This window comes from Rhinolophus sinicus, chromosome 6 (assembly GCF_057876585.1).
Source record: "Rhinolophus sinicus isolate RSI-liver-muscle chromosome 6, RSI-T2T, whole genome shotgun sequence".
NCBI classification, from domain to species: Eukaryota; Metazoa; Chordata; class Mammalia; order Chiroptera; family Rhinolophidae; genus Rhinolophus; species Rhinolophus sinicus.
The window spans coordinates 12,474,210-12,500,780 of NC_142506.1; the positions used below are offsets into that span (position 1 = coordinate 12,474,210).

A 26,571-nucleotide genomic window follows, 5' to 3' on the forward strand; every position below is an offset into this window, starting at 1 on the left:
TATATATTGTTTCCCTTTTAATGTGTTAACTTTGAATAGCTGTAAATAACTATTAGTAATGTCCCCCCCATCTCTTTTATAGACTTGGCACTTAATTCTGATCTCATATGTGCTAGCTTTTAAATATATTTATTTGACAGAGCAAAAGAACGCTCTCCTAGTTGATTGTGTCCTGAATACGAAATAAAAGTTAGCAGTGATTAGTAGTTTTCAGTGATTTCTTTCCCCCTTATTTTATTAACTGTTTTTTAATGTGGTAAAATATACATAACAAAATTTACCATTACATCTGTTTTTAAGTCAGTTCAATGACCTTAATTCACAATGTTGGGCAACCATCATCATTATTTCCAAAACTTTTTCATCATTCCAAACAGAAACTCTGTAACAGTTATGCAATAACTCTCCATGTCCCCTCCCCCCAGCCCCTGGTAACCTTTACTCTACTTTCTGTTTCTATGAATTTGCCTATTTTTGATAACTTAAATAAGTGGAATCGTATAATACCTGTCCTTTTGTAGCTGGCTTTTTTCATTTAGCATAATGTTTTTTAAGGTTCAATCATGGAGCATATATCAGAACTTCATATGTCTGAGTAATATTTGTGTGTGTGTGTGTGTGTGTGTGTGTGTAAGTGTGTGTCTATGTGTGTACCACATTTTGTTTATTTATCTGTGGATGGATGAACACGGGTTATTTCTACCTTTTGGCTAGAAAAATGCTGCAATGAATGTGGCATACAATTATCTGAGTTCCTATTTTCAGTTCTTTTGGGTCTATATCTAGGAGTAGAATTGCTGAGTCATGATAATTCTATGTTTAACCTTTTGAAGAACCATCAAACTATTTTCCACAGTCTATAAGTAGTATATGGTTGTTGACCATTTGTATTCTTCTTTGGAGAAATGTCTATTCAAGTCCTTTAGCAAGTTTTTAAGTGGGTTGCCTTTCTGTGGTCCAGTTTTAGGAGTTCTTTGTATATTCTGGATAGTATACCTTTATCAGATACATGATTTACAAATACAGTCAATTCTCATTATTCACGGATTTTGTATATGCAAATTTGACTGCTCACTAAAATTTATAAGTGCAAAATCAGTATTCACGGCCCTATCATGCTCATTCACACACAGGTACCTAGTGCATAAATCCCCCACAACTTCAGCAAAAACTAACTGAAAGTGTTCTTAGTGGTAAAATGGCTGGAAACCCCTGAGTTCATGAAGCCTGAGTTCAAAGGACAAACAACTCTTTTACCCCTATAGCTGCCCTTGCAGGGCTTCCCAACTATTTCAGCAGAATATCTAGCTCAGTTGTTGGGCCAGCAGGAGGCTAGACCTGGAGGGGTCACAGAACAGGAGAGGGTGGAAGTTCCAAAACCAGCCTTACAAAAAGAAAATGCTCTCCCTGCCTGACTTTGCTTTGCTCTTACTTTGCACCTGGAACAGGAATTTTGAATGAACATGTATTACTCACTGACAGGCACTTTACACACATTTTGCCCATTTCACAAATTGGGTCACACAGCTAGTGAATAACTGAACCAGGATCACGGATCCAGACAAATCTGGTGCTTGAGGACCTTCAACACTATACTGTATTTACTTTTCTGTTCAGACAGGGCATATTAGGATTCGGGCATCTATCTCTACCTTCTTTAGACTCCATTATTTTGGGGTGGTGATATGGATACCTTTTCTTCTATTTTTCTATAATTTCTAAATTTTTCTTAATAACTTCTATTTTCTTAATAATTTCTATAATTTCTAAATTTTTCTTAATAACTCTGATGGGAAAACAGTTGTTGTTGTTTTTTTAATGGCCCTTCTCTGGATACACTCAGTAGCTAATGCCTGGAGGCTGTCCTGGTAGAGGAATATTATTCCACCAGGACTGTTGGACGTATGGGCTGATACCTGATTTGGGGAGTCACCAGCAAAGAGATGAATTTTGAAACCTTGGGGAGTGGATTAGTTTCCCCTAGAGTACTGTGCAGAGTAGAAAATTGTGTTGAAGAAAGAAACCTGGGAGACAAATGGGGGAAGAGGAACTGGTGAGAGTGAGGACCAATAGGAGGAAAACCAGAGAAAACTTCCATGTCTATTAAGTGCTGTGTAACACGGCCCAGTAATACTGTGCAATACTGGCCGGTGTTTTGTCAACGGTCTCTGTTTTCTAGTCGTAAGGAACATCCTGAAAGTATGCGAATGCTAGTAAATATTAGTCTTAGAGTTCTGGGATTTGGTGTTTTCTCCAGGCAGAATTAGTGCTCCCTGATGGAGCCCCCAAAGAAAATCTCTTAAGTTCTCTGTTTTATAAATGAGTGAATTACTCTGGTCCTTCTTATTGGTGGTATCTCTTCTCTGGTGACATGGAGAATACTGACTTTTGTTTCCCTGCGCTTAGACACGTAAGCAAGTGACTTAATCTCTCTAAACCATAATATCTTAATCTGCAAAATGAGAATCACTGTGCCTTTCATAAGGAAAGGGCATAAAGTGCAAAAAAAAAAAGTGCTTAACACAATGTCAGGAATGTTGTTAGTGGTGAAAAAATGGTACCTACCGGTTTTAAACAGCTGCCCTGGGGCCAGTGCTTTCTGACGCGTGCATGTAAGGATTGCTCTGTAGATCTCCTGAAAGGGAGAAGTCAAACTCTGTCCCCGAGCTCGGTCAGTTTGTGAGTCATAAAAATCCCAGCTCAACGACTCCCAACCTGCAGCCGGCCAACTCTCGATTTAGTCCCCCCAGCATGGGACTACAAGTCCCAGCATGCCGCGCTCTGGGCCTTGGCGGCCCCGCCTCTTCCGCGTCGGCTCGCGTGTGGGTGCCGCTGTAGACACCGCCTCCTCGCTCTGCTCCCACCTTGGGCGCGCGATGGAGACTGATTGCTGGCTGTTGGGCGGAGAGTTCGAGGATTCCGTGTTCGAAGAGAGGCCGGAGCGGCGGACCGGACCGCCTGTTTCCTACCGCGCCAAGCGCTGCGAGCCGCAGGTAAGAAGGCGGGGCCTCTCGGCCTCGCCCCGGCCCCTGGGCCTCGTCCTTCGCGGGTACCTGCACGAGCGCCCGTCTCCTCCCCGGTCGCCCCTGTTCCCATCTGACCTCCCCGTTATCCCTTCCCCCAGGAGGAACGGGCGTCTCCGGAGCCCCACCTGGGTGGGCTCGGCCCACTCTGCTCCCGAGAGCGCGACGAATCCCCCGAGCTGTCGGCAGCTGACTTGCACCTGGCGTTTGGCAGGTTGCGCTATGGCTCTCTGGTCTTACCTATGCCCCTGCTCTAAAATCGGCAGTAATTCCCATGTACCTTCACTGATTCTGCAGTCAGTGCCCCCAGAAATCCTCCTTTCAGCCTAATTACTCATTATCTCCTCTTTGCTTAGATTCTACTTTTTGCTTTTACAACATTTTCGTAAGAGTACTATAATGATCATTCTTTCCTATGTCCTTTACTTACAGAGGTGTCAATCCCTATTCCATCCACCGTAAAATTTCTCTACAAGAAAGCATCTGTCAGTCTAAAGAACCACTGGGAACTGTGGTAGTTAAATGTAGGTTCCCAGGTACCACAACCCCATATTGAAAATGCTATGCATGAAACAACCCATATGTGTTTTTGTGCTTTTTCATTAGGTTGGTGCAAAAGTAATTGCAGTTTTTGCCATTTTTCTTTTTTAACCTTTTAAACTGCAATTACTTTTGCACCAACCTAATAGTTGAGAGGTATCATATTATTGATATGTTTATTCATTGCGACAATTTTTATAAAAACTGGACCATCATTTAAATTTGTCACGCATCGATGTTTTCCTCTGAGTGCCATCCTAAAGAAGTATGTCTTTTTTGAGATTTAATCAATTATATATGGGATATTGCTTCTAAGTACGAGGTGGAAGAGCACAGCTTCTCTCTCTGCTATCTTCACAATTTCTAGTGGTTTTATGAAGAGGTGGGGAGCAATGATGATGGTGAAGCTCTAACAATCAAGAAATTCAAAGGGGACCTGGCCTACAGACGGCAGGAGTATCAGGTAGACTTCAGCGTATGTAAGATTGCGTTGCTTGACACGGGCTCCTATCAGTTACAGCATATTTAAATGACAGCCTACTAAGTTATGAGTGTGTTGTTCGTGAAGATGAGTTTAATCTTCTGATATGTGTTTGTAACTTTGAATCCCAAGTTTCTGTCCTTTTTTAAGAGGCTCTGTGTAATTTGTTTCACTCCTTGTAACTGCAATGTAGGGTCTTGTGGGATCCTTATAGGTCGGTGTCCACAGGCTCTGTATTTCCTCATTATGTGAGAGCCTCCAGCACAGACACCTCAAGGTGCCACAGGAGCAAAGCACCCCAAAATGTGTAAGAAAAAGGAGGAACTAAGAACTAGATACCGGCTTGCTTTACATATAGATCTCATTTCATCTCACCAAAGTCCTGTTGTTATTTTGCTGATGAAAAGATTATATAGCAAGTTAGTGGCAAAACCAGGATTCAAACCCTGGAACGTTTGGCTCCAGAATTTTCTTTCTGCTATGCTGCAATGTTTTCCATTGTAGTAGTGGTTATATTCTGCAGCCGTTTCTTCTGTGCATTTTAGAAAAATAGTACTGACTGAAATACTCAAGTCTTCCTTAGCTCATTGTAGGGTCGGTTATAACATCACCTTCTGCCTAGGAAAAAAAATCATCCCTGTAACTGAATCCTTTTTTTCCTACTATGTTTTTCGCCTTTTCATCCTATATTTTCATTTTCTTCTATTTAACAAATAATTTCCAGAAAGCACTGCAGGAATATTCTAGTATCTCTGAAAAATTACCTCCTACGAATTTTGCCATGAAAAGGGACGTGGAGGAAGGGCAGGCCCGGTGCCTTGTTCATCTGGGAAGGCACGCAGAAGCACTGGCGATGGCTGCAAACTTGGTGAGTAGTTTCATTGCTTATTTTCATTTGTTTCCATAGGATGGTTGAATATTTTCTAAAAAAACAAAACGCAAAAAACAACAATTTGCCAGCAGCAAAATCTGTGGATTTGAATAAGCAGAAGAAAATTGCCAGTGGTGTCAGAACTTTATTAGGATGAACAGTTTGGAGCTTGAGACATAATCATATCCTTGTAATATTTGTTCCTGTGTTATGCTCAGAATTTTTCATTGCCTGAAAAATCTCATTTGCAACGGTTTTACTCTCGTTAGGAGTAAGTGCTAAGTGGAAGGATTATCAGTGATGTTTTCTTCTTTAGATTTTTTTTTTCTTTTTTAGATTTTATTCTTTAAAATTTCTACAATGAACATATATTACTTTTGTAAACTGAAAAAAAAAAATTACAAAAAAAATGATGAAATACCGTAGTAAGCCAAGCTTTGATAGTCCTTTTTTTCTTAAATGGAATTTGCAGATTCTCTTTTAAGGGATAAATTAAAACAGTTCTTTGCAGTTCTAGATTCTGCTTTTTTTTGTTTTCAGATTAAGGCATCTGTGGTTTACTTTGGTTATTTGTGTAAGTTTTATATGAGGGTTGGCCTTAAACTGACCAATCCTAGTTTATAGGTGACCAGTTTTCTTTCTCAGAGGGAATTAATGAGACACCAAGACCCTGACCTTGAACCCTATGGATCTAGTTGACCTGAGGTCAGCCAAAAATATGCCTGCAGTTGAGCTGTGCTTCCTCTCATTAACTAAGAGAAATCCCTACATTTGCTTGCTGAGGAGTTCATTTCACAGGACCCCAGCCTCTTGCAGTGAGAGGAAACCTTGGTGGTCATTGTCTTCAGAACATGAGCTATAGCTGTGTTTTGTTCTTTCTTTTTCTCCTCTCTAACTGGGGGTTGATTCTTAAGCTGGAAGACAAGATTCCCTTATTAAGGATGCGCATGGGCACGAACAGTGCACTTGGTGGGATTTAACAGTGTTCATTCTCAGTCTCCCTGGTCTGCAAACGAACCGCAGTGTCGGCCCTGTGGGTACCTTGTTCTAGACTTCAGTCACCCATCCTTTGTTACTGTTTGCTCCCCCATCACCTCTCTCTCCCTAGCATCTCTTGCACATCAGTCACTGTGGTGCTTTGTCCTCCCTGACTAGACTCGTGGCCGCTAGATGAGTGTCGGGCTGGATGAGCTCTGTGCTTCCTTCTGGCTTGTAAGTCTCCATTTCTGTGGCTCAGAGAGAGATGTGTTGCCAGTCAGCAAGGGCCAGGTCTCTGTAGCTCAGGGTGGTCACCAGGCAGGAGGAAGGCCAATCAGAAAACCTTCAGCTCCCGTCAGGAGTTTGAGAACTAGTCTCCAAGTTCTGCGCACCCCATTGGGGAACCCTTTTGGGGAAGGAAAAGGGCTACATAGGCCAGTGGGCCTCGCGCCTTCCTTTGGGTCTCTTCACGTCATCTCAGTGGATGCTACCTATTTGCACAGTTTGCTTATTTCCTGGACCCTGTGTTGTGTTTTATATTTGGTTTTAATTTTTTTCCCCTACTTGCAGATCTTTTGTTATTAGCTCTGGCCCGTTTCTGTTTTTCTGTGTCGGTAATTATTGTCCCCTCGTGTTCTGTAGGGGGACAGGTCAATATGCAGAATTGAACGAAAGAGACAACTAGTCCTGAAATGCCTCTCAGGATATGAGCATTTGATGCTCACAGCTTCTATTGAACTTTATTCACCTTTCTTCTTAATGATATTTGGATAAAATTTGTAATAAAACTTATTTCTTAAACAAATAATTTAAACACCTGATCGTGGCTGTGTGCTCATGGGATGAACTGTGCGAAGGAAACTGCTTTCTGACAGTAAATGTCTCTTTTTTTCATTTATGCACCCCGCAAACATTTATTTCAGTCCCCCCGTGTGCCCAGTTCTGGGTTCAGTGCTAAGGAGACAGATGGGCCATATCTTTACCCCACACATACATCACTCATTAGTGTCTAGAGGGAGACTCCTAAGCCAGCCAACGTGCGTCCGCTCTTCTGAAGTCCCCTTTATCCTGTGACTCCTAGTATGACTGGGTGTAGTGGTGACTCATTTGCCTCATCTGTAGAATAGGGATAATAATAGACTCTGTCTTAAAGCATTGTCATGAGGACTAAATGAGTAAAGCACGTAGAATAGTGCCTGGCTCACGGTAAGCACTCCATAAGTATTAGCCATAGTTGTCATCAGCACGTTACAGAAGGAGTTGCGACAGTCTGGAAGAATCACACAAACGCATTTAAGTGGAATTTAGTTTCCACAGTTATTTACTAGTTATGCTATCAAAACCCTTGCATCAAAATGATGGTTTGTATGTAATAACCTCTCCCCGCAGCACAGACTTGCTTTCTTAGTATGAAAACGTTTTTAGCATATAAAGCACTACAGACTGGTTGTAAAAGAAAGGTCGCCTTTGTTATAGGTTATCTATACATGCTGCTTTCCTTAAAAATAAAAGACATGACGATGTATTACTCAACAGGTATTAACCTTACCTGTTATGGTCAAGGTACTATACTCCTGGTAGAATTTCAGCATTGAATAAAATCACTTTTGGCACTTACTGGTCTGTTGGGAAGGACAGAATACGAAATAATAGTCATAAAACCAGAGAAGTCCTGTCACTGGAATGTACATTGTGGCCATGTAGGTTGTATGGGGCCTCACTTCCTTTTTTCACTCAATATACGACTGTTGAAAATCCTCCCCAGGCTTTCACTCGCTGGTCTGCCAGTGTCTTTGGGCTGCATACTGGGTAGTTTTACTCGTATTTCTTATTCAGTGTAGTTCTCTCTGGCAGCTTGACCCAGGTACTAGGCCAGGTTTCCCTTACGCGTAAAGTCAACTGAGAGGTCATTTTAGTCTGCTGTCTGCTCCGCACAACCTTTACATTAGAAAAAGAAGGCTTGTTTTTCCTAACCCAGCAGGGCTTTTGCCATATGACAAGTTAGGCAAGAGGTGGTAGCTCTGCTTAAGGAGACTTGAAAAGGATTTTCTGATCAGAAGGAAACCACGTAAACCCCTCTGGCCAAAACTAACTGGCCTTGGTCACAGTGAGCAGGGAAAGCATTTGGATTCAATTACGATGCAGCATGAGACACTTAGAGCTTCAGGGGCTGTCCTGCTTCAGATGTCTAAGCCAAGGACAATTTGGAAATAGAGTTCATTTGAATCCTCAAGAAATTACCATGTGGAGTTTTAGAAAGCCTGGAATATTAAAATGGAACCATTAGCCCAGGGTATAAAAAGTTGGCTTGGGTTTCTCAGTTGTCTGGCTGAAGACAATAAAGATTATAATAAAAATTGGAAATCAACTGACATTTATGGTTTTGGTACTGCACTTTGTCCGGCCACTATCACGTGATGTTATTGTTTTGACATTAGGATGTTTGGGGATGACTGGTGCATATTTTGCTAGGTGGTATTTATTTCTCTAGGTTTATGGTTTCAAACTAATCTGTTGAAAAATATTTTGTTTACTCTGCCTGTGTAGCTGTTGAAAAATACTTTTGATTTTAAACATACACAACTTGGGTTTTTAGGAATCCCCATTTTTACATGGAAAACGTTCTGCAGTTTAAAGTTTTCGACCTTTTTGTTTTCTCCCTAGGAAAATAAAGCAACCAACACCGACCATTTAACCACTGTGCTCTGCCTCCAGCTTGCTATTTGTTCAAGTTTGCAGAACGTGGAGAGAACCATTGTCTGCCTGCAGAAACTGATTTCTTTGCATCCTTTTCATCCTTGGAACTGGGGCCAATTGGCAGAGGCTTACCTGAGTCTGGGGCCGGCTCTCTCAGCACCGTTTGCGTCATCTTACAAGCAGAACAGTTTCACCTTGAGTGACAAAAGTATCAGATCCTCCTTGCCACATTCAGGAAGAGGCTGCCTTTTGTGTTTCCCTGAAACGTTGCCTGAGAGCTCTGTGTTTTCTATGGAAGCAAGCAGCGGTAATAACCAGAAGAATGAGAAAGGCCCTGATAATATTCAGAACTCTGTGGCAGAAAAGAGAGAAGCATTATTGCTAGAGACTCAGATGAAAGCCTGTGCCTCTTTTATACGAACCAGGTAAACGGACAGTGCATTGAACAATATATGGTACTAAGCTCAGAGTAAAGGTTTTATTTTTCTAACTTGAAGTTTCAACAAGTTCTAGGCTAGACACTGGTACCTACGTGTTTCCCTAAAAATAAGACCGGGTCTTATATTTCCCTGAAAATAAGACTGGGTCTTATATTAATTTTTGCTCCAAAAGACACATTAGGGCGTATTTTCAGGGGATGTCTTATTTTTTCATGTACAACAATCTACATTTATTCAAATCCAGTCATGTCATCTTCTTCTGGAACATCGTCATAACATACTAAATGTGTCTGTCTGGCTGACGATCTTAACGGGGGCTTATTTTTGGGATAGGTCTTATTTTTGGGGAAACACGGTGTATGTTTTTGAGATTTTTCCTGTGGTCTAGATGGAATCCTTTGAACGTGTCCTTTTAATACGTAAGATTTAGAAACAAAACTATATTTGCTCAAGAATACAACCTGTATTATTACTCAAGATAAAAAATTAAAATTAGAAACCATTAAAATTAGGAAAAGAAAATTAAATGTATAAAACATTAACAAAGAGGGAAGAGATATTTTAGACAAGGAATTTTTCACTCATGTGTTCCCCAGAAATCTGAAGGAGAAAATCTGCTCTTGTATTTAAATCATTAATAATATGAATAAACAGTGTTTATTCTACAGAGAATTCCCATGGTTCAGGGAGTCCAGATACTTTGAATCTATAGTATATAAGGGAAAGGGGGAATACACTTGACCAATTCTGTAATTTATGAGAGAAACAGACTCTCTTAGGTCTCAAATGATACCCAAAACACAGAGTTGTTGTTTTCCTTTTTTAACTCAGGAGAATTCAAGAAACGCTGATTAGCAGTAAGGCTTCCTGAGAAAGATACCTATTTGGCAGCTTTTACACTATTCAGGTGTTTCTTTAGTGTTGCACGTGTCACTTTAATTCAGAAGTACATGGAGTGACTCCTATATGCCAGGCACTTGCTGGGTGCTGGGTCATAACGACCATTAAAACGCGGGCCTTTCCTTACACTGCTCACTGTATTGAAGAGAATCTCCGTGGAGCCAGTGACTGGCAGCGCGGGCCCGCAACTGTGTACTCTTGTGAGCAGATCTCCGTGAGGCCCAGCGGGCGTTGGCTGGTGGGTGTAGCAGGAAGAAGGAAGCCTTTACAGGGGGAACGATGCCTCTGCTGCATGTTCCGGGAACATCGGTTAGCTGCATAGATAAATGTGTACTAGATGCTTTGTGTGCATGATTTCATCTTAGTCCTCACTCTGGGCTGGATGCTGGGATCCTCCTATAGAGATGAGGAACTAATGGAGCGTCGTGCCCAGAGTGGCACACCCAGGTCTTTGACTCCAGAGCCTGTGGTCTTTCCAGGACATCTTGCTGACACCATGGAATAGTCCCCAGATGAGGAGAGCCATGCTAGATAAAGAAAGCACAGCCCAAGGGCCGAACGGCGGCCTAGCAGCATTGTCACATAGTGTGGTGGTGAGCGCAGCGCTGGTGGGGGGAGCTCGGCAGGTAGGCTGCAGACCACAGGGCCAGGGTGGCATGGTCACGTAGGAGGCAGGACTTTGGGGTCAGATCTGATTTTAAGGAACCTAATAAATTGTTGTCATTGACTAAAGAGTCTGGACTGCTCCACGTGCTAGCTGTCTGACGTTGCACAAATGACCTAAACTCTCTGACCTCCAGTTTCCTCATCTTGACAGAGGGAGAAATGGGGGGAAATGCCTCCTTCCTGGAGTTGTGGGAATTACAGCACCTGAAGCCCTCCCTGTAGCACGCAGTGTGTGGTGAGCGTTTGGTAAATGTCGTACTTGTTTATATTAGCACAGTCATGAACTGTCCTAAAGAGTTTGGTCCTCATGCTGAGACCGGAAGAGTATTTGAAGGTTTTAAATGCTGAAGTGCTGTGCCAGGAGCTGTGATCCCCCAAGAGGGAGATCTGGTGGCCAGGAGGAAGTGTTGGCAGAAGGAGTTTGGAGCCAGGGACACCAGCGAAGGGGTTGTGGGGTCATCGTGGATGGTGACGGGGACCTGACCTGGGAAAGATAGTGCAGTGGTAATCAGGAAATGGGTGTCACTGCACGATGGAATAGACAGGACTTGGTGACCAGCCGAGTGTGGGAAGGACGGGGTGAGGAGGGAGAACAGACGGCACAGCCGGCTCTGCAAAGTGCCGTGGGTGGCTGGGTGGAGGTGGTGCCTTCCACTGAGAGGGCAGACACACGGGAGGAAGAATAGAGCAGATGTGGGGTACACGTCACGAATGTGGGGTTAGTGTGCTGGGATTCAGGGGCCTGTAGGACATCCAGCTGGAGCTTTTCATTGGGAAATGCAAGCTGAGCTCAAAAGGAATCAGAGATTAAGGAGTTTGGGGAAAGAGTCCAGCAGTTAGATGGCCATGAGAAGTCGGGTAGGATCAATTCTGAGCAGAGGATTTGAAAGCTAGAAGTGACCTGTGACCTTTGATAAGGAATTTCAGTAGCGCTGGGGCGACAGGCAGATTGCAGAAAGTCGAGGCATAAATGCACATGAAATAGAAGGAGCGAGTGTAAACTGTATTTCCAAGTAATTTCAGGAGGAAAAGGGAGACAGCAAGTACAGAAAAAGGATCACAAATGTAAATGCTTCCGGAAGCCAGGAACGTAATGTAAACAGTTAGAATGAAACGGTGAATGTGAACTGGGTTGAATTCTTGTATAAAACTCTGCAGTGACTTCCCATTGCACTTGCATAAATTCCACGTTTCTGTCCGTGGCCTGTGAGGTCTTATGTGATTTGACCCGACCTTTCCTTTTCTCCTCATTTACTACAGTTTTTTTCTCCCTGGCTGTGTTCCTCCCACAGTGATCCTCATGATTTTCACACACTTCAAGCGAGTTCTTGTGTCAGGACCCCTCCCCCCGGGCAAGCCCTCTTCCCGCAGATATTCTTGCGGAGGGGTCCTCATTGTTTAGGTCTTGGCTTGAGCGGTGTCGCAGCAAAGGCTTCTGCCATGGCCCTGTCGCAGTACACATTTCGTCCACCCTGTCCTGGATTTTTATTTTCATAGCACTCAGCACTACCTGAAATCATCTGCCTATTTGGACTCTGTCTCCTTCCATTCTGTGAAGTAGGAACCTGTCTGTTTTGCTCACCAGTGTGTCCCTGTGCCTAGAGTCTTGTGTGGTACATTTCTCAACGCGTGACATGAGTGGACAGGAGAGCTGAGTGCCCCTGGGTAGAGCAGAAGGGACCAGTGAGGCCTGAGGGAAACTGGAAAAATCTATACACTCAGTGTTTTAAAAACCAATGAAGGAGCCACGTGGGGAGGACAGGCCAGAGGAGGAAAGAGGACACCAGGTTGTGGTCACGATGGGGAAGTTAGTGGGGTGGTGGTCCTCAGAGGGTCCCCAAAGATTTGGCCCTGCTTTGGGTCATTGAAGTGAGCCAGAGAATCTCCTGAGTCCTTGAGGTCAAGATGCTGTGGGTTCAGGGACAGGGAAAGGTCATAGGGCACTGATTTCAAAGGGACACATCCCAAGGATTCTGGAGGCGGAGCCTTTGACTGGGAGGTGTGTGCTTTTCACCCCACATCACTCATGTTTTCAGTCACTCACTTCCCTTGTACAGGAAGCCTTATTGAGGCCTTGCTCTCTGGAGATTTCTTTGAGAAGCTCTGGTCTATGAATTTTAGAAAAGACGACTCGCGTATAAATGTGGGCCGTTTGTTCAGAGTGAGAAGCTTTAGGGACTCAGATGAGCCCGAGAGAGAACCTTCTGTTGAGCCTGGCAACGTGTGCACGCTTCCTCACTGCTTTCCTTCTGTGGGGCCTGCACATTGGGACTCTGCTGTTTTTCAGGCTTTTGCTTCAGCTCACCCAGTCTCAGCAAACATCGTTTGCTTTGGAGAGGAACTTAAGGACTCAGCAGGAAATTGAAGATAAAATAAAGGTGTTCAGCTTCAAAGAAGACACTTTGCTGTTCATAGCCGAGGTGAGTATATCCCCCAGGGTTTATGTGAAACGAGGCGTCGTAGATCTTTTTCCTGGCTCCGATACCATTTTTTTAAAAATGATCAAATCTCATCCGCTGAAGGGTTTCTGTCTCCCTCCTTTACGTGCCTTTTGATGACTTCAGCCCCCAAAGCGGCCTCCTCCTCATCTTTCTCCTGCAGCCGCGCTGGAAGGCAGGGTTCCGTGTCATTGACGCGTCGGGGCTTGTGAGCAGCTGCCTGCTTGAACATCAGAAGTGCCCAGTAATTGTTTTTTTTTCAGTGCTGAGTAAATGGGTGAAAGAAGGTTGGCATTTGTGCAGCACTCTTGTCTATTTTCCTTCCGTTCTTCCTTGTAACGGCCTGTGGGACAGGTAGCACTGGGAGTGATTTGAAGTGTCAGAGCTGCGCTGGGACCCCTCCAGCTCCAAGTCCGTTTTCTGTCCGCTCCACCCTGCTACCGCTTGGATGGTTGCAGAGAAATGCTAATGTTACATTTTTTAAAACTTTATTAGCTTTTTAAGAAATAGGCTGTTGAAATGTCTTAAGATGGCACTCTAGTTTTTCACACTAGTTCCTTCTAGTACATATTATGTTGGTGCCAACGTAATTGCAGGTTAAAAATAATTGCCGAAACCGCAATTACGTTGGCACCAACCTAATAATAATTGAAACGTGACAGCTCAGGGACTTTTCCCATGAGAGTACCTCTCTCTACTCATATCCGCCCTAACGCCACTAAGAAATACTTGCTGCATTTCTGTGATTGCCAGGCTGCTTCCTTCCTTCCCAAGCTAAGCTCCCATTTTGACTCCTTTTCTCTCTCCCTGTCTATTCTCACACTCGCCTGTCTATTCTCTTTGAGTCTTCTCGGCCTTCCCCCGTCTATGGGTTCTTTCCCTTGACGTACGCAGATACCACACGTCTCCTAAGTTTGCCGTAGCCTTTCCTCAGTCTGTTTTCCTTCGTCTTTCTCTAACATTGTAGCTACTGACCACTCACTTTTGCTTCCTGCTTCCCTTTACGGCTGAGAGGTTACACCAGTCCGGTTTTCTCCTCTGTTGCTTAATATACCTCTGCCTCTTGGGACGCCACTGGTTTCCTCTGTGTCCTAAGTAATGACGTTCTCTGACGTTTCACGTAGGTTCTCCGTTCCCTCTACCTTTCTCCCGCAGAAATCATAACCACACTCAGAGTTTCAGTTGTCACCTCTGGGCTGGTTACCCTCCAATCTGTATCTAGTCCAATCTCTGGAATACTTGTTTCACATCGCAGACTAATTACCTACTGGGTGATTAATAGGAGATGATTATTGATTATTTTACTGTCACTTCACATACAGAATGTTTAAAATGGACCCAGTCATCAAAACCCTTTGCAGCCTTTCTTCCGTCCACGCCCAGCAGAGTGGAGTACCTTCCCCAGACTTGGCCCTCAGTGACTATTTGTAGAGAGAAGTTGGAGAGAACCTCTTGGTTCTGGACTTATTTTGTTTCCATTGATCCCGTCTGTCATTCTTCTATCGAGACCTGGAACCTCACTATGCGTGGGCCTCTTTTTCTCTAGTCTCACCTCTAGCCAAACACCAAGCCCACCCTTCCTTCAGGGTCCACCTTGTCACCTCGTGTGTAACTCACTGTGACCTCCCGGCTTGTCTGTCCTTGCTTCCTTCCCTCAGATCTGTCTTGAATGTTGCTGCTGGGTTCAGACATGGCCTTGACCATGTTACCTGCTTGCTTAAAACCTGAAATATGTCACCATCAGCTCAGAAGTGAAGTCTAGGTGAAAGGCCTTGATAACGACGTCCTTCCAGAGGGTAACCCCAAGCTCACGACTGCGTAATTCCTTACACAAGTCCTTTGCTTTCCCTAGACTGGTCTGCCCGTGTCTAACAAACTCGTCGTGGGTTTTCCCATCTCCACCTGCTTACTATTCCCATCCTCAAAGACCCAGCTGAGGTTCCACATTCTCTAGGAAGCCTTTCCTGAATATCCTGGTCGGTGGCAATTTCTCCCTCATCTGAGCTCAGAGTGATTGCTTAAATACATGGGTCTTTGGGCCCTGAAAGAAAGTACAAGAATATGTCATCTTTTCCACTAGCTTTTAGGTTCCTTATAAGTAAGACATCCTTACAAGATGTCTTAAAACATCTTCACGCCCCTCACCCTGCCCAGCACATCTCTCGACTGATTTGAACAATGCATGTGAAATACCAATGGAGCTTTTAAAAAAGACAAGTGTCTGGGCCCTCGTTGGGATTATGCTGTACATTTCATTTTGTCCTCTGTTAATTTTATTGGACGTTGTGACATGAGCATGACCCTTATCCTTAAATAGTCTTCGATTGCGTACTTTTTTCTTTTGTTTCTTTATAGTTGTTTTATTTGAATATGGAGCCATATAAGGTCCATACGCTGTATTGAGTTCTTTTGTCTCTTACGTCTCTTCTGTTCTGTCACAGTTCCCCTTCCCCCTCTTTCTTTGTGATAAAAAATATAGCCTAAAACGTACCATCTTGACCATTGTTTAGTGTACAGTTCAGTGGCATTAATTACACTTACAATGTTGTACAACCATCACCATTATCTATTTCCGAAGTTTTTTCCTCACATCAAACAGAAAGTCTGTAACCATTAAATAATCCCCTCCACCCCCCAACCCCAGGTAACCTCTAATCTACTTTCTGTGTCTGTGAATTTGCCTGTCTCCATATCTCAAATAGTGGACTCATGATAGCATTTGTCCTTTTAGTTCACTTAACGTTATGTTTTTAAGGTTCATCCGTTTGGTGACATGTGTCAGAACTTCATTCTTTTTTGTGGCTGAATACTATTCCGTTGTATTTACCTGTATACTATATACACACCACGTTTTGCGTATCCATTCATCTGTTGATGGACACGGCATTGTTTCCACCTTTTGGCTCTTGTGAATAAGGCTGCTGTGAACACTGGCATACGAATACGTATTTGAGTTCCGTTCTTTTGGGTGCGTGCCTGGAAATGGAATTGCTGGGTCACATGGTAGTTCTTTGTTTAACTTTTTGAGGAACTATCAAACTGTACATTTCATTTTATACTTTTGTGTTTTGTTTTTTCTTAACCTAACACTGTGTTATGATCGTGACCCTATATCCTTCAATATTCATTTGAGTCCATACCTTTTAATGGCTGGATAGCAGTCCAGTTATAACTTTTGATGAGCTATCATTTATTTACTTAAATCCTCTATATTGAACATTTAACAAATATAGTACCTATTTTAATAAGTCTTTGCAAAAAAGTAAAGGTATGTATTTCTCCCTTTTAAACTAGATTACTAGAAATAGAATCACTGGGTTAAAGTATATTAGCATTTTAAAGACTTGAAGCAGATTTCCAAGTTGTCATTCAGAAAGGTTGGTTAATTTACATATTTTTCAGCAGTGTCTGAGAATCCTGATTTTCCTTCTCTAATCCTAGATATTAGGTTGAACCATATGAAATTGTCGATATTCAATCATTTTGACCTATAAAAACAATTTTATATTGATCAACTAAATATTACTTTTTGAAATCTGCAATTTGGTTGGTAGAAATAGCTATTTTTAGTATTAATGTTTATTTATTTGATTACTATTAAGATAAACAATTTTTTCATATATTTATTGGCCATTTATATTTTGTGAAATACCTAATCGTGCTTTTTCTTCATTATTCTATTTGTATGATTCTGTTTTTCTTATTAATTTTGAAGAGCACTCTATCTCAAGCTTACTAACCTTTTATATGTTACAGTATTTTCTGAAGTTTATGATATTTTTTGGTATTATAGAAATTTAAAATTTTTATATCGCCAAATGTTTTGCAGATTTTTTGACACCTGTGAATGGTGTACCTGCCGATCCCTGTTTTGGAATGTTGCATTGTTTGAGTATTACTGTTTTTCAGTTTTCTTTTTTTATATTAAAAAAAAAGACTTTTGGTGTTGTAGTCCAGATTTTAATACACTACATTTTATTGAGTTTAAGACATCATCAATTGTAGACACATCATTATTTGATGTGACTCTAAAAGAAAAATAAGATACTATTTATATTATGACAGACTGTGGTTTTAAGATACACCTTGATTTCAGAGATGTTAAAATATGAAAAATTTTATCTTATAATTGATAAAAAACACTAAGCTTTAATAAATGCCGACAGTTGCCTGGTTAAGCTACTCATCTCATTGGCTCTTGCCTCAAACAGTATATAGTCTTTGAAGATTTAAAGCCAATGGAAACGTTTCTTGAAGGGCTTCTTCTAATCCATTATAATTTGAGTTTTCATGAACATATTGGCTCTCAGAGTTTGCAGGAAACTTAGATCATCTGGTCCAGATCCCAGTGACTTGAATTCCTTCTACAGCATCCCTGTCAAACGGTCTATGAAGTGTCTTGGGGCTTAATTTGAGTTCACTGTCCTTACCAAAGGTGGGCTGATCACCTAGTGGGTTCAGGTGCCAGCTTTTCCTGCAACTTAACTTTGGGGGTGTTTTATCAAAGAGAAACTAGCGCAGAATCCGGGCCTGATCTGACCAGTAGGGAGCAGTATTGGGCCCTGAGAGGCCGAGCACATTTCTAAAGGGACTGAGCCTCTCTGGGTCAGGAAAGGGTGGGCCCAGCTACTTGCTGCGCGGCTGTTGGCTGCCTTTGGCTTCTTTGGAGAATTTCTAAGAGGAAGAATCTGTGCACACCTCCCCACCCTCGGAGCAGTTCTGTCCTGCCCAAACTCTGCTTTTCAATCGTTTTACCAGTAGGGAGAACCACTCACAGTGGTTCTTGCCAACAGAAGATGCTCTTTGATAGGAGAAGGTCGATTTGGCTCTCCCTGTAGGCTGAATAGAACAGCTGCCACATTAGCACTTCAGTCATCTGGTGGTCACTCAGGGAAGGATGAGACTAGAAATACAGTCTGCTTTCCCATGTGGGCCTTGGATCGCTACTGCTCAGCCAACGTCTTTTCAGTATGTCAAAACTGTCAGGCTTGTCCCCTGGCTGCTAACGTATTTCTGCTTTTGGATAAAATCCTTTATAAGTGACGAAGGTCATATTCTTGCGTCCTGTGTCTGCTGCCCCTTTTATTGGGTCAGGGTTTTTTCCCCTCTGACTGCAGGTTATGGGAGAAGATATTGTCCCAGAAAAAATAAAAGACGAAGTTCACACCGAGGTGAAGTGCGTCGGCTGTGCACCCCTGACCTCCTTGGTGATGGCGTCTTCCCAAGAATTTGAAGACAGGTGGTTCGGAAAGATCAAAGACCACTTCTGTTCCTTTGAAAACCAGTTGCACACAGAGATACACATCTTGGCTTAGTAGTCCCTTTAAAAACAAACAAAACATCTTGCCCTGTATTACTTGTCTTGTTTACTTCAGAGAGAATCCACTACTAATCATGTACTACGGTGAATTAAAAATGATTACGTTTGATAAAAATGGCTTATCTCCCAGGTTATTTCTACTGTGTTCACTTCACTATCTTGATGTTTTTGTTCTTTTTAGATTTTTGCCGTTCACTTATCTTAGGCCTCCTACCCCTTTTAGAAGATCGCTGTTGGGAAAGGACATTAAAGAGCCTTTTAGATTTTATAGTCTTTTAAAAAACAGTTACTGTATTATAACCAACAGCATAAGTAGCCACACTGTTTAGGTAAATTCTCCAGGAATGACCAAGAATGTTGCAGTGTAATGGTAACCATTTCTAAGAAGGGCGTGCCGAGGTCCGAAGGCGCTGAGATTTTACCATACCTGTCGGCAAGCACGTTAGCCTGCCAGTTCCATGAATGCTGCAGGCGACTGTGATTCGTGGCCCAGCAAGTGTGTCAGCTGCAGCATATTTGCATCAGTTCCTTGTACCTCCAAGTCCCAAGGGAGTGATGCATGTGGGCCCAAACTAATAAGGGCACATGCAGTGGGGTGCGTGACAGGAGGGGGACCCTGGGCTTAGGAACTCCAGTCTTTCGTAGCGGGAGGTAAACGAGCTCAATCTGTGTGCCAGAGGACGCGGTCTCTTTTTTTAAGGCTGTTTGCCATGCAGAGCTCATTGAAAGAATAGTCTGAAATGGAGGACGGTTCACAAGGGGCACAGAAACCTGAGACCCATAGAGCACTGTCTCTCAGGGTGAGTGTTCTGTCCTTTCAGTCACACCAATTACAATCACACTCTTAACATCACCTTCACACACAAAGGGCCATTTCCTTACTCAAATTGTCTGGGATGGAAGAGCTCCCTTAGGAGAAATGGAATTTAACCATAAACCGCACACTTCCATCAAATGGTGTCCCACACAGCTTTGCATTTTGTTTTTCTTAGGAGACGGAAGAGAATTCCAGCGCTGGGCCAAAAGGTGACATCATCAGGATTTCCCTTCCACCTCACCTGCTCATTCACCCTTTCCCAGGCCCCTTCCAAGGCAGACAAAGGTCTGATTTTGTTTATATTTTGACTCCGCTGTTAGTATGAGTGCGTGGTAGCATGACTAGCAAGTGTAAGTTTAGTCATTTGTCTCTAATGTGAGACACGTCTATGACTAACAGACGTGTCAATTTCGAGGAACCATTAAAAGTCATGGAAACCCCTCCGCAGGTCCCCGCTGCCCTCCCTCCATTCATTGAGTCATTACCAGGCACTTAGTGAGCTCCTGTTCTGTGACAAGCATTGCACAGTTGCCATGGAGACAGGTTATCCTGGAGGTTATGGTCTAAGCTTCCATGGCCCTCAAAGGAGAGCCCCCACTGAAATGTGGCTTCACCATCGAGCCTGTGTCTCCCTAGGGCTTCATGTTTCCCTGCTCCCCACCTTTACATTTCACCTTTAGGCTTTCCCAGCTTTAGGCGACTCGGTCTGGCCCCTCTCCCCTGCCCCAGCATAGGGCTCACCCATAGTCAGCTCTCAGGTGTCGACTTAGCTTCCCAGAAGTCTCGATCCCCAAGTTGTGGTCGGTTTCCCGCCCTGTGCTCCTTCACTGTTTCACTCCCTTGTTGGTCTGTAATCGCCTGTTTGTTTTCCATGACAGACTTTAAGCTTGGTAAAATCAGGGACGAGGACTGTCTTGCTCACATTTGTATCTGCAAGGCAGAATACCTGCCGTCTCATTAAATGTTGGTTGAAAAGAATCGCTGAATGAATTGGCCAGCATCTTTGTTTGCACGTGAGGCTGATACCCGAAGATCTATCAGTACCGAGGCAGTCTGCACACCCTGCCTGTTTCTGCTTCTGTAGCTAAAACCCTTTCCTCCTGTTCGTCTAGGTCTAGAAATGCCCTCTTTCTCCTCTAGCCTCACTTGGTTTCCCCTTTCCATCCTAGCCCCATCTAACTTTGCCCGGGCTTCTAGCTTTCAGCCCTCTGGCTTTCCTCCCAGACCCACTGCCTGAACTGCCTGAGCGGTCAGTCTTCATGAAGCTGCTCGTACCCTTGTGCCGTCCCACCTTGCTGTCCTGGCAGCGGCCTGTCTGTGCAGGTGAGAACCGAGCCTCCTGCAGTGATAGCAGCCTCGGCAGTAATGGGTAGGAAAGAGCACCAAGGAAGACTGGGCATCCCTGGGTTTCATCACACCGAGTCTTGGTCACTCCAGCAGAGAGAGTGCAGGGAATTAACTGAGCAAGATTCTTAAAGAAAAATCTCAGGCCAGCCACTCAGCCACCCCACCCTCCTGTCAATGAGTGAATCACTCAGGTGATGAATGTGACCGACAGAGCGGACTGTCTGCAATCCAGGTGGGTGGACTGGGACCCAAGGACAAGTCGTGCCTCTTGTGACCAAAAGACTTGTCTTCAATGCTTTCTCAGCAGTGGGGGTTGGGTCTATGCCTGGTATTTGAGCTGGTGAGAGTCTTTCGTCCTTTACACTCCTACACCCCTGCAATCTTCGTACTGTAGCCAACGGGGTCTTACAAAAATCAAAGACCGTTCTCAGCCCTTCAGTGATTTCCCAAATCCCTCGTGCGCCCTGAGAGGGGCTGCGCAGTCCAGCCCAGGCCCCCGCCTCCCCAGCCCCCTCTGCGCTCCTCTCATGTGCTTGGGTTCCTCACGCTTTCTGCCACCTGAGCCCTTTACCCATCCAGTTCCCTCACTTGGCACATCCTTCCCTACAATCTTCCAGCCCTGCCTTAAACGTCCCCTTCCTGAGGACCTTAGGTCAAAGGTCACTCTGACAAGATGGTCCTGATCCCAGGCTGTAAGTGTTGTCATCGTGCCTGTGCTTTAGTTTTTCCCCAGAACGCTTGCTGGAATCACAATTGAGTATTCATGGTGGGAGGCCTCCTTGCTAGAGCGTAGGCTCTCGGACTGTCTCTGGTTTGCCCCTTTATGGCTGGGCTCACCTTGCTGACTGTGCCGTGATGTCTGCCCATTGCTGCCTTCCTGGAGCCCCGGGCCATGGCAGAGGCCACCTGAAGGCTGGTGAGCTGGCTGGTGAGCTGGCAGCTCCTGGCTCGTCCCTACTGAGCCCCACTGCCAGCGCCAAAGGTGACCCTGCCTGCCTGAGTGATACCACATCTCCACAAAGATATGCTTCATTTTAGAAAAACCTTGGGTAACAATCTCTGTGAAACAAATCCAAGGCCACCGTTTGCAAAAAAGATTGTTCTAAATAGCAGCTTTCTTGTGCTTTTGAAATTTCATCTGTAAAGGGAATTTACACACTACATTCCAAGGTCTTAATCATAAAGACCAACAAACAAGCCAACACAAACCAGAGAGGATGAGACAAAAGTATGCAAATCTCTGATTCCCAAGGTGCGACCATGCGTGCTCCCTTCCCCCTACCTGGCCCTGTCCCCTTGCCAACCCGGCCTGGGGTAGTGCTGTGAGCCCGGCTGAGCTCCGCTGCCCAGCCAGAGCTGAACTGAATGCCCCCGATGGTCCTCATGAGGTGGGGCCCAGGCCTGGTTCCTCTCGTCTTCCTAATAGAACTGTGTCCACTGGGAGACTTCGCTACAGCAGTCAGGAGAAATGCAGGACACGCATTTCTCTCCTTGGGGCTCAGCCTTCTTTATCCTTTTCTCCCTCCTCCACACAGAGTGGCTTCGTCACCTAAAGCTTCAGCGTTGTGTCTGCTCAGCCCTTGACCTAACGACCACCTGGCCCCCCGTCCCTTGGAACTTCCCTGTCATCCACACAGGTACGTACTTGGCAGCCATGTGTGTACTCAGGAACCCTAACTGATTGGAGAGAGGAAGGAGGGTTTACCTGACCTAAGCTGGGCCAATCAGAATCTCCCCTAGAGACGGGGAAAGGAAAGATTCTTCTATGTCTGAAACTTGGTCAAAACCCAGGGGTGGCTGTGTGCTGCCAAGTGGACTGAGGAGCAGACAGAATGGCTAGGTCTTCAGAGAAAGAGAGAAAATGAAAGAGATGCCCAGAAAGGGATGAGGGACAGGTCTCTGCTTTGCTGCTTCCCGATTGCAGGCCCTTCCTGTTCTGTAGGCCCAGCCACACTCTTGCTTGCGGCCTCCATAAGATGCCTGGAACGTATAGGCAAATAATGGCCCCACAAAGACGTCTACGTCCTAATCCCCAGGACCTACGGATAAGGGATATTTTGTACTGATCTCAGCCTATCAATAATCCGTGTAGTGGCTGGACCCGCCCTTGTGGTTCTTACTATGATCGCAGGCTGACTTTGAGCAGTTACCATCAGGAAACTGTCGCCGGAAGAAACATCCAAACCTGCAGAGAACTTTTATGAGTTTATTTGAACCAAAACTGACGACAATTGCCCGGAAGCAAGATCTCAAACACTCAGCAGAGTGGCAACTTGCAGTTTCTTTTATGCATTTGGAATTAAGGATGGAATTTAAGGAAGATCCCATGAAGGTGGGAGAAAACAAGGCAGGGGTTGATTTGCAAGAATATGTGCTTGCTTAAGGGTGGTTACCTTCAGGGATATTACTTCTGGCATCTCAAAGGTGCGTTAACCCAGATGCACAAGAACAATGGACAGGGCTGGCTTAAAAACCCTTTACTAAAGAAGTTATAGACCTGGAGCATGACTATCCACCTGACCTGACCAGTTAGAAATTTGTGATTTATTACAGCACCCCATTTTCATCCACAAAACTTGGAAAAGATACAGGTTTATTACTTACAAGACCTGGAAGTTACACAGCACACCTGCAGCCACACTACTTTTATTGGGGTCGAGGGTGGAGGCCTAGGGTTTGGCCAGCTCACTCTTTATTGGTGAATTGAAAACACAAGTGCTGGAATTTAATACATGGGAAGGGGGGGGGGGAACCAAGTAGCTCAAATGGTCAGTTATTGAAATCAACCAAGGGGCCTCAGTGGTGTTGCCATATAAGCTGAGAGCTAGGGGCACAACTCTTCCCACCAACCCTGGTAGTCCAGCCCCTAGCACATGGTGGGGAGGGGACGGGGGGAAACTGGTGATCAAATACATGAATTCAGGCCCCTGGAGTGGAAGCCACAGTGGGCCTCCCAGGACTTGGGATAGAATAGTTCAGCTGGGAAACGAGGACCTGGGCGTGTCTTCACTCTGTGCTCACAGGGCGGGTTCCCAGGACAGCACGGCAGGTCTGCCTCTCAGCACCAGGCTGTACTGCCCAGGCCTGTGAGGAGAGCACACGTGTGGATGTTTGGAAGAAAGGTCAGGAAGCAGCCCTGGGGCCCTTCCACTAGAGGACCGCCATTCCCAAAGAGCAGCCCCTGGGCAAGCCACTGACTGCTGGCAGAAACACAGTCTCAATCAAGAAATGCCATCTCCGGAGGCCTAGCTGAGGTGACTCGGTGGTCTGCTGTCCTGAAGCAGGGCAGACAGCTGGGGGTTGGTTCTTCACTAGTGACCATTTCAGTGGGAAGGTCTAGAAATCTCTGTTCTCAAAGCCCAGCCCACCAGCCTAGAAGGTGTCTTTGTGTGAATTTGCCTGACGTGGTGAGTGGGCAGTGGCGGGAGCACAGCTACAGGCTGGGTTCCAGCCTCCCCTTGCCCTCGGCCCTGTGCACACACTGTCCCTCTTGCACGCTGTGGCCACCTCCTTTGGGCCTCTGTCTGCTCAGCATGGCTCATCATCCTGTGGACGCCGTCCCTCGCCACACCCTACAGAGGACAGAGCATGGAGTAGTCTCTTGGGAAGCAACAGGTCTGTCTCAGTCAAAATACTGTGAACTCCAAGTAAAAGGAGTTTATGCTTGTTCACGTGCGTCTGCAACATTTACGTTCTCTAATAACAGTTTTTCTGACACGCTCTTCAGGAGGAAGCTGAGAAAGTGAGTGACAGTTTCTCTGTGTCCAACAGCTTCTCGGACCAAGTCCAGACAGTGAAGCATTTAAAGATGCGTCTCTGCCACTCCTGTGACAGCCAGCAGAGCAAGCAGAATGGAGGCGGGGAGCCCAGGTAGGTGAGGGCAGGACAGAGCCGCCATAAAGGTCGCCAGGGGTGTCTGAATGTTTGTCCCTGCTGTGGGAGCAAAGCGTCTCAGCCACTCAGCATGGATTATGCACGGCCACCTCCAAGGGACCCCTTGGCCTTTGGGGAGTGGAGATGGGGAGACGCATCGCTGCCTAGTGAGGACCAAATGAATCAGCCCTACAGACAGTTTCTAGGAGAGAGGCCTGGGGGGCAGGGTTGATCATTAGCAATCAATACCTCCCGCTGGTCCTGCCTGATAACCCTGCAGGGGGGTAACATGAGCTCTAATCCCGGGTGTGGGGGGGGGTGTTTGGCCATAAGTGAAACCCCCTTTCCATGCGCCCCCTAACACGAGTGTCATACGGTTTCTTTCATTCTGTTCTTCATGGCAATTGTTCTCGCGGGTGTCGCCATCAGCTGGCTTTGGAGTCCTCCAGGAAAGGGTGACTCTAGGTCTCAGCCTGGCACATGGTGGGGGCCTCACTGCTGTTGTTGAGTTTCCCATCGTCGTAGAGACTCTGTGTTTCAGGATAGCCCCCAGGGAGCCCGCCTGCCGTGGCAGGTGCACATGTGACTCTAGCCCAAGCTGAACTAAAGATGGGTTTGGGAGGATTGCAAACTTGGATAAGGACGTGCTTTGGCCTTCAGCCACCCCCGCAGCAGGTGTGTAAAACCTTCCTGGTGGAAATGGTGTCTTGGGACAAGAGCCTAAGGCTGGGGGCCCTTGGAAATCCTGTCCCACAAGGGAATGGCCCAGCCTCGTGTCAGTGGGTTGTATCAGTCAGAGACTGGATCGTGATGCAGTAAGAAACAGCCCCAATCTCAGTGGCTTAAACAACAAAGGTTTATTTCTTGCTCATACTAGTTGTTCTCTGCAGGTCGGTGGGGTGGGAGTAGGCAGTCCCGCTCACCAGAGTCTCTTAGGAACCCAGACTCCTGGACGGGGATGCTCCACCTGGAGTTGTGGCTCCCACGAGGCCAATTGCACCTGGCTCTTACAGCCCCTGCCTGGAAATGATCCTGAGCTCTTCCTCTCACCTTCCATTGGCCATAGCAAACCACACTACCTTCCCCGCAGGCTGGGATCGCACAGGACAAGGTGCCCAGAAGAGGAGCGGCGGTGTTTGTGAACCCCTAAGATGATGGCAGAAGGGAACTGGGAGCCGGAGGGTTTGTTCCAGCTGCCAGGTCTCCCCTCTCCACCTGGACTGAGCCGGACACAGGCAGAGGTAGAGCGGGCCTTTGGGGTTCTTGACACCCCAGCAAGCTTTACGTTCCCGAAGCCTTCTTGGCAGCCTGTGAGATCCAATTTAGGGTACCCTGCAGCCCAGGTCATTCTAACCTCATCCCAGCGGTCAGCAGGAAAACAGCAGCATCGGGACTGGGGTTTTAAAAAACCTTCAGGAACCAAAGCGTTTTTTGTTATTGTTGGACTTTCAGGAACTAAGGAGGGAAAAAGTCAAGTGAGGACAGGAATACAATTTAAAAGAAAACAGAAGCAAAGACGCCTCCGCCTTTGCCAGGAATACGGGACAAATACAAACAGGGATGGGCTGCAGGGAGATGGCCTCTACAGAGCGTGTCTTGGGTTGCCGCGCGCTGTCAGGTTCGGAGGCCACTAGCGGTGGACTCGGCCCTCCACAGCAAAGGCAAAGCTTCAGAGACGGAAATGGGCAACCGGAAGACATTTGCTGAGAGAGTCGGTGGCAGGGGGAGGACATGGAAATAGGAAGGGGTGTGGGCTTTTCACCTGCTTCTTTGCGGTTGGAGCAGCCTGGCTCACATCTCTACGCCCAGCTGTCACGCCTTGTTCTTAGGTCTCTGGTTAACTGTTACTTCTCTGGGAAGTGCCCCGACCTCCCCCGTGGGTTGTGTGCTCCCAAGGCACCCTGTGTCCTCAGAGTCTAGTTCCACCCTAGAGACACTGCGAATCTGAGAAGGAATGAATGATGGTCTTGTGAGGGGCTCAGCATTCCTGCTTCACAAGGGCAACGAGCCAGACAGAGGCGCCTGGATCTGCAGACAGCAGGCAGGCCCTGGGGGCTGCAAGGTCAATGCTGAGCCCTCCCTAGTTGCTCAAGACTGCTGGATCCCAACAATCCAAGCCCTTGGGACCTGCCCGGACTCAGGCACCGCCAGGTTCGCCCAAGGCTCTTGGAAGCGAGAAC

General features: G+C 45.6%; 1 protein-coding gene across 5 annotated transcripts in view; it reads left to right on the forward strand.

The window, feature by feature from the left end:
- Positions 1 to 2,798: 2,798 nt before the first annotated feature.
- The window catches only part of C6H8orf76 (chromosome 6 C8orf76 homolog), a 29,856-nt gene continuing 6,083 nt past the window's right edge, over positions 2,799 to 26,571 (forward strand). The window contains exons 1-9 of one of the 5 annotated variants that reach the window (XR_016021505.1): positions 2,799 to 2,993; positions 3,931 to 4,026; positions 4,769 to 4,912; positions 8,558 to 9,015; positions 12,884 to 13,016; positions 19,347 to 19,456; positions 22,054 to 22,155; positions 24,290 to 24,388; positions 25,482 to 26,567. Coding sequence is in view for 3 of the 5 variants with exons in the window: in XM_019718478.3 (XP_019574037.3) it covers positions 2,877 to 2,993; positions 3,931 to 4,026; positions 4,769 to 4,912; positions 8,558 to 9,015; positions 12,884 to 13,016; positions 18,152 to 18,349 (1,146 nt within the window). In the remaining 2 variants the exon portion in view is untranslated. Of the gene's footprint in view, positions 2,994 to 3,930; positions 4,027 to 4,768; positions 4,913 to 8,557; positions 9,016 to 12,883; positions 13,017 to 14,886; positions 16,993 to 18,151; positions 18,470 to 19,346; positions 19,457 to 22,053; positions 22,169 to 24,289; positions 24,389 to 25,481; positions 26,568 to 26,571 lie in introns of those variants that run through there. The other 4 variants (XR_016021504.1, XM_088798961.1, XM_019718593.3 and 1 more) reach the window with 4 other exon arrangements.